General features: G+C 39.2%; 2 protein-coding genes across 5 annotated transcripts in view; one reads left to right on the plus strand and one right to left on the minus strand.

The window, feature by feature from the left end:
• Positions 1–7,438, minus strand: part of AAGAB (alpha and gamma adaptin binding protein) — a 42,058-nt gene extending 34,620 nt beyond the window's left edge. For 3 of the 4 annotated variants that reach the window (XM_081047432.1, XM_081047436.1, XM_081047433.1), the window contains exon 1: positions 6,841–7,031. In XM_081047432.1, coding sequence (XP_080903558.1) covers positions 6,841–6,913 — 73 coding nt within the window. In that variant the 5' untranslated portion in view covers positions 6,914–7,031. Of the gene's footprint in view, positions 1–6,840 lie in introns of all 4 variants that reach the window. The other variant, XM_081047431.1, reaches the window with a different exon arrangement.
• The window catches only part of IQCH (IQ motif containing H), a 186,276-nt gene continuing 180,723 nt past the window's right edge, over positions 7,139–12,691 (plus strand). The window contains exon 1 of the mRNA XM_081047437.1: positions 7,139–7,233. Within this exon, the coding sequence (XP_080903563.1) occupies positions 7,183–7,233 (51 nt within the window). The 5' untranslated portion in view covers positions 7,139–7,182. The remainder of the gene's footprint in view (positions 7,234–12,691) is intronic.

The raw sequence follows: 12,691 nt of genomic DNA on the forward strand, positions 1-12,691 counted from the left end.
GTGTCCCTAACCCCCGTAATGTTCAAGGGTCCACTGGATACGCAGTATTTGTTCCAGTCTGTATGACAGATCAATTACTGGAGCATATTAAATTGCTGAAGGAGGAGTAACTGGATTGAGTTAAAGCAACATACCACGGTTTTAACAGGAGTACAGCAATTCTGGTTTGCTTACAACACTTAATTACCTTTCCCTCGCGCACTCCTTCTCTCTGGTCACACTCTAAATTCACATTTCCACATGCTTTGGGGCTTTTTATATCACAGTGGAAAAGTTTTAAAAGTCGAAGCGGAGGAAATCAACCCAGTCCTCCTCCTTTTCCTCAAGTTTACTTTCTCCCAATAGCCATTTGGAATTGGACACAGCTTCACCCTAAAATAACGGAGGGGGCAGGAGGGGGAGCTCCATGGTCTCTGCTTGCCCTTACTAGAAGACCTCACACTGCAGTGAGAGACACACATGCACATAAAAACATAAAGCTGGCAGCAAGGAGAGACTATGGAGAAGTGTTCTGTGAGGCTAAGAAGGAAGCATCAGCCTCTAAGTCTTATGGGCTACATGCAAAGACCACTTTATCAACCCCAGTGGCACAGCTGATGGACAATTCCTACCCATGTTTGGGAGCTGGGGGGGAAGGGACTTCTCTGAATTTCATTACTATTACTATTTATTCAAAATCATAGTTCTAGATATACATCTAAAGTAGTGGTTCTTTATGGGGAGGTGACTTGGCTCCTCAGGGGACATACATCAACATCTGGAGACATTTTGGGTTGTCACAAGTGGGGAGACGCTACTGGCATTCAGTGGGCAGAGGCAAAGAATACTGCCGAACCCCTGCAATGCACAGGGCAGCCGCTACACCACGGACCTACCCAGCCCAAAACGCCAACAGTGCTAAGGTTGAGAAACCCTGATGTAAAACAAAGGAACCCGTGAACCTGACTTAGCAGTATTCATGAAACAAAATAAAAGTTCAAAATGCAAAGTTGGTTTTATTATCTCAGAGAACTGAAACTCGCCTTTACAGCCAGGCATCATAACCCCCCATCACAGATATAAATGCCTTTCATCTGTATCTAGTAAAATCTATCTCTGATAAAATATTATCTCGAATGTCTTCTTTAATTATTTCAACCACAAAAATTACCAGGCAATTAATCTTAGATGCTTTGAAAGTAATTTATGAATGGTGGTTTTCTGGAAGACAGAACACATAAGCCGAAAGAGGACAATTAAGAGATGAAAATCATTTTTATATTCAAATGTAAGGTTTCATAAACAAATCAGCATCGAGTAATAAAACCTCACAAAAAACATCAATGTCTGCTCAGGATGACAACTGTATCTGCAGCACATGCTAGCTTACTGGGAAAGAAGGTAAACATGTCTGAGAAAAATGTCCCAGAGTTAAGTTTCATGAAGAACATTTGCTCTGTAGTCCCTGCATTCAAATATTGAAATTAAGTTTAGTTTATTGGAAAAACATCACAAAGCTATCAGAGATCCAACATCCCAGTTTCCAAAAGGTCCTTCAAGAAGGGTAAAGTCATGATTGGGCAATACACAAAGGAACTTGGAAAAAGACAACATTAATAAATTGGACTTCATCGAAATTAAAAACTTTTGCATTTCAGAAGATACCATCAAGAAAACCAAAAGACAAGCCACAGAATGGGAGAAAATATTAGCAAATTATATATGTGATGAGAGACTTGTAACTAGAATACTGTATCTAAAGTACTCTTACAACTCATTAATAAGAAGACAAAAAAAAACAGTTTAAAAATGGGCAAAGGATTTGAATAGACATTTCACCAAAGAAGATATATGAATGGACTATATGCACATAAAAAGATTCTCAACATCATTAGTTAAGGAAATGTAAATCAAAACCACAATGAGATACTACCTCACACCCACCAGAATGGCCAAAATAAAAAATACAGATAATAACAAGTGTTGCCAAAAATGCAGAGAAATTGGAACGCTCATACATTGCTGATGGGAATGTAAAATGGTATAGCCACTGTGGAAAACAGTTTGGCAGTTTCTTAAAATAGTACAATAGTTTCTTAGAATGCCCGTAACAGCACTGAATAGTCTTAATAGCCAAAAAGTGGAAATAACCCAAATGTCTCAACCGATGAACTGATAAATAAAATGTGGTAGAGCCATACAATGGAATAAGAAACACATGCTACCACATGGATTAATCTCAAAAACATTAAGCTAAGTAAAAGAAGCCAGACACAAGAAACCACGTATTACATGATTTCTTTTATATGAAATAGCCAGAAAAGGCAAATCTGTAACGATGGAAATTACATTAGCAGTTGCCTAGAGCTGGGGGTGGGAATGGAGAGTCACTACAAACAGGTACAAGGTGTCCTTCTAGGATAGAAATGGTCTACATTTAAAACAGGTGGATTTTTATGATATTCAAAAGACACTCCCATAAAGCTGCCAAAGAAATCATGGAAGCTGGACGATAATGCCCTCATTTTACTGATGAAGTAGGCAGCGAGGACATGTTTGAGATACTTAGGGCTTCGATGGCACAAGTAAAGACACTCAGTCAATATTTGTGGAACGAAAAGTTAACTTAAAATCAGTTAGGAAGAGGGGAGCACTCAGTGCTCAATTCACACATTTTTCCCCCCTACAAAACTCCAGCAGAATTCAGACAGAATGGCAATTCTCTTACGTCAGCATAACAGTACTCTTTATTACTAATACTAAATGATCACCCATTTTTCTGCTCCAAGCGTACTGACTTTGATCCCAGAAGGGTAATACTTGCGCCCACCTCTGTGTAGAACCAGCCTTCAGGTCTGTGTGGAAAATTAAATCCTAAATAGGTTACTTGTTACTGAACCTAAAATATCATAAAGGCTCTTTAAGAGTTTCACAACTATCCTCTCTGTCTTCACCTACGTCAGTGTTGCTTCCTGAATAAGTAATTATTAGAGATGTGTTTGTGGTATCTGGGTGCACTGGCTCCAACGTAAATACGATGTCATATCCAGATTATTATTCTTGTCAGGCATATTTAAAACAATTTTCATACTTTAACCTTTTTAAAAATGGGTTTATATCAGATTTCATTATTTTTTTGAGTGTTTTTATTTGCTGAGGAATTATACAGGTCAAAAGGCAGCCAGTTGTTGAGACCAAATGACCCCTGCATAGTTTCTAGATGTTTTTACCTTTTCTATACAAAAACAAGCAGTTAGACGGCGCTGAACTAAAGGTCTGAGTCTAGATACACTCAGAATCTTCCAGGAGGATGGTTTTGTGCAATGTGGGCTGATGCATAATATTTTTCCACTGGTGTTTCTCCTCCTACTTTTCACCCCCATTTACTGGAATGCCATTTATAAGGAAGACAAACACCTTATAATCATTTAACTCATTAACAATATCTAAGGGAATCAATCTAAAACTTCACACACAAAGTCAAATTCCCTACTCCATGAATAAGTACACAAATTGGGCACCAGTAGAGGCATTTTCATTTATTATTAAACTTGCAGTTTATCTACTAAGGCTCCAACTACCATAAAAGACAAAGTGTCAACTTATCAGCCATAAAAGTTCTCAGTAGCAAAATCTTCTGCTAGAATCTCTCCTGTCCTACCTCCACCCTCAATACATACAGTTCTGGCTGTCGTTACATTGTACATGTATAAAAGAACTGGAATCGAATATTGGCTCCCCAACTTTTATGAGCTGTAAACCTTAGAAAATCTCAACTTTTTGAGGTTTAATTTCACACTCACACAAACACATATGCACATTAGAAGGTAACAGAGATGTGTTTTTTAAGTCCCTTTGGGCCTGTAAGGAATTTGAATGTGTATTTAATCTTTCCTCCTCAGGTTGATGACTTATCATCCTTTTTTTTTAATAAAGACAAAAATCTTAAGCCCTCTTTTAATTTTAATTGAAAAATTTAAAATATACTAAGTGTCATACCTAAAAACAAATCAACATTCCCCAGCCCCATTAGCGGCTGAAATCACTGGCCACCTACTGAATCACTCGGTGGTGACAGCCATAGGCCCTTGAGATAGATGTTGCTGACCCAATCTTCCTTCCTTTGAAGAAAATCAAGACTTGGAAATACACAATTCAAAGCAGAGTCCTCCTACCACAACGAAAAAAGCAACTTTACTTAAGCAAAAATTATTACTTATTCCCAGAGTAAACCAAAAGGCTCCACTCAGAATACCTCAAACAGCTACAGAAAAATGCAAGTTAAAAGACCCAAGCTCTTATCCCTCTTCACTTGCTAGACAATGTTGGCTAAGCTGTACAGTAGCCCCTATCTTTGAAATAAGAATGTTCACCTTAGTAAATCACTTTAAGATCCTTTTGTAAGTATAGGAGTCTGACAGACCTAGAAACAAACTCCCAGTCTTGAAGAAGAATGTTTCCCAAAAAAGCAATGTCATAAATGATGGCTGGCTTAGCCTGTGTAATTATTTTAAAACCTTCTTTTAGGGTTAATCTCTATTGTTAAGGCGGCATACTGATGCCACCTTAAATTTGAATAGTTCTGATTGCTAAGGCATTCCCACACATTTCATCCACACATTTCAAGGACACAAATCCTGAATATGAACGTAGGCTCCAGCACTTACGACTTGAGCACTTTGGACAAGTCACCTAGCATGTCCAAGCCTTGGTTTCTTCATTTACATCATAAAATGGAGAGAACCTGACTTCCTGACTTCACAGGGATACAAGAACCAAATTAAACAATGTGGAAACATGTTTGGGAAGAATACTGATGTACATATAAACGCTTGATATAAGATCTCCAAATTCCCACATTTCACTCAAAGAAAGAAATGTTCAGATGTAGAACCTGAATGGCTCATACGTAGTTGCAGAGTGGCATTACATATTTTCAAACCAAACAAGTCTCCAGGGACTTTTCTATCTAAAGTTCCTTTTTGGAAGGTAGAGTAAGATGTTAAAACTTAGGTACCTACGATTTAATATTTTCACAGGTGGAGCACACACTTTCACTACACCCCTCTTGAGGGCAGGTATATAGTAAGTCCCTTAGTCCTCATTTTAGCTACAGTAACTGGCACAGAGCCTAACTTTGTGCTTAATATCAGAATACATTTTTCCAGAATAAAAGCAAATGCTCATGTATGTAAAGTGGAAAGATGCTTGGCCCTGGAGTACAGATACCTGTTCTCATACCACATAAAGCCTTGCCCAAGTCCCTCAAGCGTCCTGAGCCTTCATTTCCCTTTAAAAATCGATACTGCAAGTCTGTAATGCCTGTTTCATCTGATGCCAGACACCCAGCCACAACACGGTAAATATGGCCTTGGAGTGACAAAATGGGGGAAAAAAAGTTTCTCAAAGTCCATGCAAGCACTTTACCCATAGTAGAGGGCTATGGATTTTTATTTCGTGTATGTTTATAACAACCTTGCTTATTTGGTAATGAAATATTTCCCATTGTTGGCTAAAAGCAGTAAAATAGATCAGGTGTCTATATTTATGGAGCAAAGAGGAAACCAGAAAGGTTCCTCTTCCTGATGCACGGAATGAAACTAAACCTTCCCAAAAAGGTAGATCAGATTCGGTCAAAAATACTATGGCCTAATATCACTGAACACTTAACAAAAGTCCTTCATTATGGTAGTCTCCATCTCTTATGCCAAAATTAGACTCAATTCGTGATTAATTTAATTCAATCTTTAATTATGGTAAAACATAATGAATGCTCAGCAAATGCTACATTCCAACACTATCCACTGTTAGCCCACTCATTAACCTGGGAAGGAATTATAAAGCCCTCTTTTACTGTGCCCTTTCCCTTTACTCAAGTAATTGTTCACTTAACTGCTCTTATTTTTCGCTACATAACATTAATGGAATCACAAAGGAAGGGTCATCTAATTTTAACCAACACAAAAGTTGGCTTTTGAGTTATTTAGATACATTTTATATGTATAAAGTGGATTATTTTACAGAATTAATTTCCCCCCAATGATGCCATTATACTTTAAAGAAAAACTATTATTTGCCAACTATAGGTAGTCAGCTCCTCCAAGGAAGTGACCGCATCTTCCAATTCTGATCCTGAAAGTACAAGATAGAGTACTACAGCCATCAGAATACTTAACACATAATTCTGAGACTGGCTTTGAGAGGCCTTTTATATATCAGTAATGGAAATCCAAATGCATTGGATTGACCTTTGGATTGGATTGACAGTTGAGCTTTGAACAACGCCAGCCACTATGAAGGTCCAGAGGCAAAGGGCCTAGGCCCACTGATACCCCAAACCTCACGCCGGCGGAGAGAACGCCTGCAAGGCAGTGAATAAGTCGAGTGTCGGGGACGAGGCTAACAAGTCCCATAATTTATACATTAAGACGTCACCAAGAGGAAGCAAGCTATCTCCAGGGCAGAAATAGCAACAAACATCGAAATTCCTGCATTTACACTCGCGTAACTTGGTACAATTTGCAGAGTGCCTTTGGGTTCATCTCAAAGGATCCCCGCACAAACCCGTGGGTTAGGCGGGGCAGGGGTTAGTCTCACGTCACTGAAAAAGCTAGAAGAAATGCAACAGTGGCCCGGGCAGGCAGAAGAGCAATGGGTGCAAAAGCCAGGTGCGAATCTGGGGGGACTGGGCACCTCCAGCAAGTCTGAGGGGCCCCCGAGGGCTTCAGGCCAGCGCAGAGTGGAGGAAGAGCCCGAGGCCCGCGACGGGGACAAAGGCCCGGAGGGAAGCCGCGGTGCTGAGGATGTCGCCCGCCGGGGCTCAGGCAGCTTGGAGGTCTGTCTACGAGCTTCGCTACTCACGTTGGACCAGTCGATCTCCAGTGAAGGTGGAAGAGCAGCTGGTGATGAGAGCACAGGGGACTCCCGCAGCCATAACTGCGCTCCGGAGCCGGTTCCGTCTGGAGGCCGCTTCCGCCTTGGGCTACACCACGGCCGCCGGCGCGCGGGGGGGACACGCCAGGAACGGCGCCTTCTCGGAACGGCCGCGCGGCCCGGACTCCTCTCTCACCCCCTCTTCCGCTCCCGCAGTGGGACAGACCGGGTCGCGCTTGGTGTTGCCATGGGGACGAGCTCCCTCCGCAGAAAATATCCAGGCCTGCAGACACAGCCTCCGGGGAGAGGCAGCCCTCCTCGGCCCCGGCTATGGCTCAGGAGACTGAGAACTATGATCCCATCGGAACCATCTTAATCCAGGTGGGAAGTGGGCCCTTTTCGGCCCTGCCCCGCTAAGACACTTCCGAGCGAGCCACTTGTATCCACCCTTTTGGAGCGCTGCCCCCAGACTGCCTGCAGAGGGCTTCCAAAGAATGCCCCAACCCCGACCTCGCTCATGAGCCTCACACACCTCTGGAGCACACACCTGAAGCTTCTGCTCCAGGAGCACGACCGTTCTGCCTCTGGTAAAACTCCAAGACAATGCACCGCACCCTGTAAACTTTACTTGGGAAAAATCCATCTTACACTGAGGCACCATTTTAAAATGTTAGGTTCTGAGAAATTTAAACCCATGATCTAGGGGGAGTGGCGAATATACAAATCGGACACATTGGGGAGGTGGTAAGAAATTTGGGGAGAAATTGAAATATGTGACCTGCTTTTCTTAAGTGCCCCAATTTTTTGGATCTTAAAGTCCCTTGCAAATAAATAAGTCCTGGAGATGTAATGTACAGCATGGTGACTATAGTTAATAATACTCTAGTGTATATTTGCAAGTGGCTAAGAGAGTAAATCTTTAAAGTGCTCATCACAAGAAAAAAATTGTAACTGTGTGATGATGGATGTTAACTAGACCTATTGTAGTGATCATTTTACAATACATACAAATATCAAATCATTATGTTGTACACCTGAAACTAATATAATATTTTATGTCAATTATATGTCAATAAAACAAATAAAAGTCCCTTGCTTGGGAACACACACACACACACACAGAAAAATATATGAAATATATAAAGAAACTATGTTAAAGATTGCAAATCAAATTAAAGTTTTGAATATAAAAATATGACAAATTAAAAAACTGAGGGGAATAATTTTTTCTAATCTGAGGGGCAAATATCAAGAAAGTCTTAACTCCTCCCATGTAAGTCAGTTTGAGACAGTTACACTCAGATTTTTCTAAACAAGTAAAAGCATTTTGCTGTTTTTTCACATTTACCTATTGTAATTTTAAAAGGTTTCCACGTGTATCATCACTTCTAACTCTTACATTTAGTTCCATTTGACTAATTTGCCCAAGGTCACTCTATTAGGACTCTCACTCAAATGTGCAATGGGTCTAATTCTTCTTCCTGCCGGGATTTTTATCTCTTACCTCCCATCTAGAAGAGACTTCTTTACATGCACCTTTTCCAAAATACAACCCCCTAAACTTAACCACATTTATAGACTTCCCCGTTATGAATCATACCCAAATCTTACCTCACTTTTCATTATCCTCTCTTATACCATTACCCTAGAATGAATTTAGCCAAACTGTAAAGTTTGAAGGAACAGTCTCCACAAGACTGCCCTCACTTTTACATTGGCCTCAAGTTCAAGAATCCCCAGGACCACCCTCGCTCACTTCAGACCAGCTGTCTATAATTTGGGAGGCCTGACCACTCTCACATCGGCTAATTTGCTAGAGTAACTCACAGAATTCAAGAAAGCACTATGCTTACACAGTGTTATTATAGCGAAAGGATACAAATAAACATCAGCCAAGAGAAGAAATACATAGGGCAGAGTCCAAGAGGGGTCCAAACAGGGTTTCCAGTCATCCTCTCCCTGTGGAATCATGGATAGCATTAACTTCTCCCGGACACAATGTGTGACAATATGCACAGAGTATTGTCTAGAGAAGCTCACCTGAGACTTTGGTGTCCAGAGTTTTTATTGGGGCTCAATCACACACTGCCCCATGTGACTGACCTTTCATCTCCATCCCTTCCCAGAGGTTGCTTTTAGTCTTCAGTTCCTCTAGAGGTTAGAACTGACACAGCATGGCTCAAAGTCCCCACCATAAATCACATTGTTAGACTGTCTGGTGGCCAAAGCCTCCAAGTAGACACTCCTATCAAGCAGAACACTTTAGGGGCCTAGAGATCATCTAGGCAAAGTATCTAAAGGCAAAGAAAGTCCAGACCTCTCTTTAATTAAGGTTAATTACTCACTACACATACCCCCTTCCAAATCCAGGGCCCATTTTTATAGACTCCAAATAATTGGAGCACTAATGGAGACTCCTACCCAGAAACAGCCAGTTCTTCCTCACAGTATACTTCATTTGACTACAGGAATAATTAAGTTTTTCTTTAGGTTCCTCAAGTTCTCCAGACCTGGGACAACTCTAAAAAAGAGACCAGATTCCAGGAAGAATTCTCATGCCTAATTTCACACTTTCTCTTGAGATAATTCTACTTCCTGGGGCTCCTTCCCTTGTGGTTTGGAACAGTGTAGCAAAGTGTATTGGTTGAAAAGCCAAAAAGCCTGTTCACTTCAGACTGGGATCCAGAAGTAGCAGTTTGGTCAATCTAGGATACAGCATTACAGTAATGTCTGTGGTCACTGAATTGTAAAATGGAACAGAAGAGCTAAGAACACTCATATCCATGCTGATCAGCACCCCCACTTCCTTTAAAAGGTTTATTGTGGACGTACCTTGTTTCCCCGAAAATAAGACCTAGGCAGACCATCAGCTCTAATGCGTCTTTTGGAGCAAAAATTAATATAAGACCCGGTGTTATGTTATGTTATGTTATGTTATGTTATGTTATGTTATGCTATACCCGGTCTTATATTACAGTAAAATAAGACTGGGTCTTATATTAATTTTTGCTCCAAAAGATGCATTAGAGCTGATGGTCTGGCTAGGTCTTATTTTCAGGGAAACACGGTAAGTAGAGGCTGTGTAGAAAAAAAGACCTTACATGTTAACCTGGTTATTAAGGCTGATCTCTAGACGCAATATAAAATTCTTCCCATTAATATGTAGACTATGTATAATGAGGAAAATGTGGAAGACCTTTCCTACTTTCCCACTGAGTCCTGAGTATTTGTGAGCATACAGCATCACTCTCAAACATGCAACATGGATTCCACTTCTGCTTGGGGCTGTGATTTCTTTCCTTGAAACAGGCTACCAATAAACTGTACATTTAGTGGAGAGAACACTTATTTGTGAGTCAGAATGCTGAGGTCTGACCCTGGCAATGACATTCTTCCAGGTGGATAAGTTTCAGTTAGTCACTTCACCTCTCTGGTACTGTTTTCTCTTCTGTAGGAAACATAGCTTAGGTTAGATCCACCTCTAAATAAATTGACTCAATTTCCCCAAAGCTACATAATTTCTCTTCATTGTAAAGTGGACTTCCTTTACTATTAATGTTAGCTTAGACAATCAAATTTTGGAATACATACACATACACTAGGGCTGCAAAGAAATGTATATACATGACATATTCATCTTTTGTTATCAGTATACATTGAGTATAACAATTTTAATACAGTTTTTTCTTTTCTTAAAATAGTATACATTTTTTTGGCACCCTCTGTATATATATCTTTGCTAGAAAAGCAAAGTTACTTCAAATCTCCACTTGCTTCACCCTGTTATGGAATATTTGGTCTGTGTCTCAATCAGATACAGTAAACAATTCTTTAGGCCAGTTCTCAAAGTGTGGTCCCATGATCAGCATAATTAGTACAAGCTAGGAACTTGTAAGAAATGCAAACTCTGAGACCCCACTTCAAACTTACTAAATTAGAAGCTCTGGGAATGGGTTCCTGCTATCTTTCTGCTTTCACAAGACTTTCAGACAACTCTGAGGAATGCTCAAGTTTGAGAGCTGTTATTTAGATCGTATTGTAAAATATAAACTGTAATACGATTTCAAAGAATGAAATCACAATAATCAAAGCTAACACAGCTTTTATCAGGTATCATGCATGGTTCTAAGTGCCGTATATATTTTAACTCATTTAACCCTTACAACAGGTTATCAAGATAAGTACTATGATTATTTCACCTTATAGAAAGGAAACTGACCGAAGATGAGTATTGTGGGTAGATCCATATACGTAGGAAATGCAAGCAATCTTCTCAACGCTTTTCAATCCTGGTATAAAAAGGAAGTCTTCCCTTGGTTCTTTTAGCTCCTTTAGATATTTCAACCCTGTTTTTCACCAACCTCTAGCTTTTTATGTTTACAAATATACATTTGTATGTTGGTAGATATCATGCATGTACTGGTTAATGGTTAGGCATGAAGGCTCTGGATTCAGACTGCCTGTATTTGAACAGTTCACCAATTAACCAGCTTGCACCGGTTACTTAACCACCTTAGACCTCAGATTCCCTCAAGTATAAAATGAAGATAATGATATGAACTCCTTTGTAGGACTTTTGTAAGGATTAAAATATAGGATAACAGAAAGTGTCACACTCACTAGGTGCTAGTTATTATTTGATCTGGTCTCTTATCATTTAATATTACTTAGTTTTGTGTACATTTCTATGTCTTTTTAAGATTAGCTTGCTCTTTTAAGTTGCTGGAAGAAAAGGAAAAATTGTTAGCCTGTCTTTTTAACCAGGACTACTCCTGATTAACTAAGTTCTTAACTAGAACTTGATGGGATTGCTATTTGGCAAACAAGATATGCCTTATTTCCCTGTTACAAACTGATTTTTTGGATATCCCATTTTACCTGGTGTAGGAATGGGGCCCATCTATCTTGGATGACTGGATAATGATGTACGTACTAGTTCATTCTCCAATAATTTGTGTTTTGCTCAAAAATGAGTGGAGCTGGGCTAATATTTACTATTATTTATAAAACATAATAGATGGTACAAATTAATAATAAAAGGAGTATTTTGTTAAAATATTTAAAATACTAAAGAGAAAATCTTTAAATGTATTAATCAGTGCTTTAATCATAAACTTTGTGTGACTTATTATGAAAACATGTACCTTAAATATTTGGATTTTCCGGGATAGTTCTGCTTGTGAATATTCTGTCCCACTGTCAGATCATATATTACAGTCCATGTTTTCATTTTTGGTTCAGGAAATATGATTATTGGTTCAGGAAATATGATTATCATCTCCACAAAGAGTTCAATTAGGCAGCATTTTGTTAACTGCTTAACATCTTTCACTTTTAAGTCTAAAGTCAGACATTTTACAATTTTAGCTGGATCTTTCCTCAACTATTCATAATAGTGAGATTTTGCTACAATGATAACAACCATCATTACAATTAAAATAGTAGCCAACACTTATCGAGAGCCAGACATTTGCTGAGAGCTTTCGATTTTCTCAAGTCCTAACAACAACTCTGTTAGGCATATATTTGTTTATACCCAATTCACAGAAGAAGAGACTAAGGTACCAAAAAATGAAGTAACTTTCCCGAGGTGATAAATCATAAACAGGTTATGGCATGTTTATGAAACAATCTTGAAAATCTGTGGTTGTGGCTCTGGGATGTTTCCTAGATACTTTCTTTTATTACTAACTCTTAGAAGCTTTGTTTTTATACTTTATTAATAAAAATGTGATACCTTTTTAAAATATATCTTTATAAATGATCGCTTGACCCAAATATTACACGTTTGAGCAACAAAGATTACCTAGTCTTGCTATCAAAAGTAACTTTTTACCTA

This window comes from Rhinolophus hipposideros (assembly GCF_964194185.1).
Source record: "Rhinolophus hipposideros genome assembly, chromosome: 5".
NCBI classification, from domain to species: Eukaryota; Metazoa; Chordata; class Mammalia; order Chiroptera; family Rhinolophidae; genus Rhinolophus; species Rhinolophus hipposideros.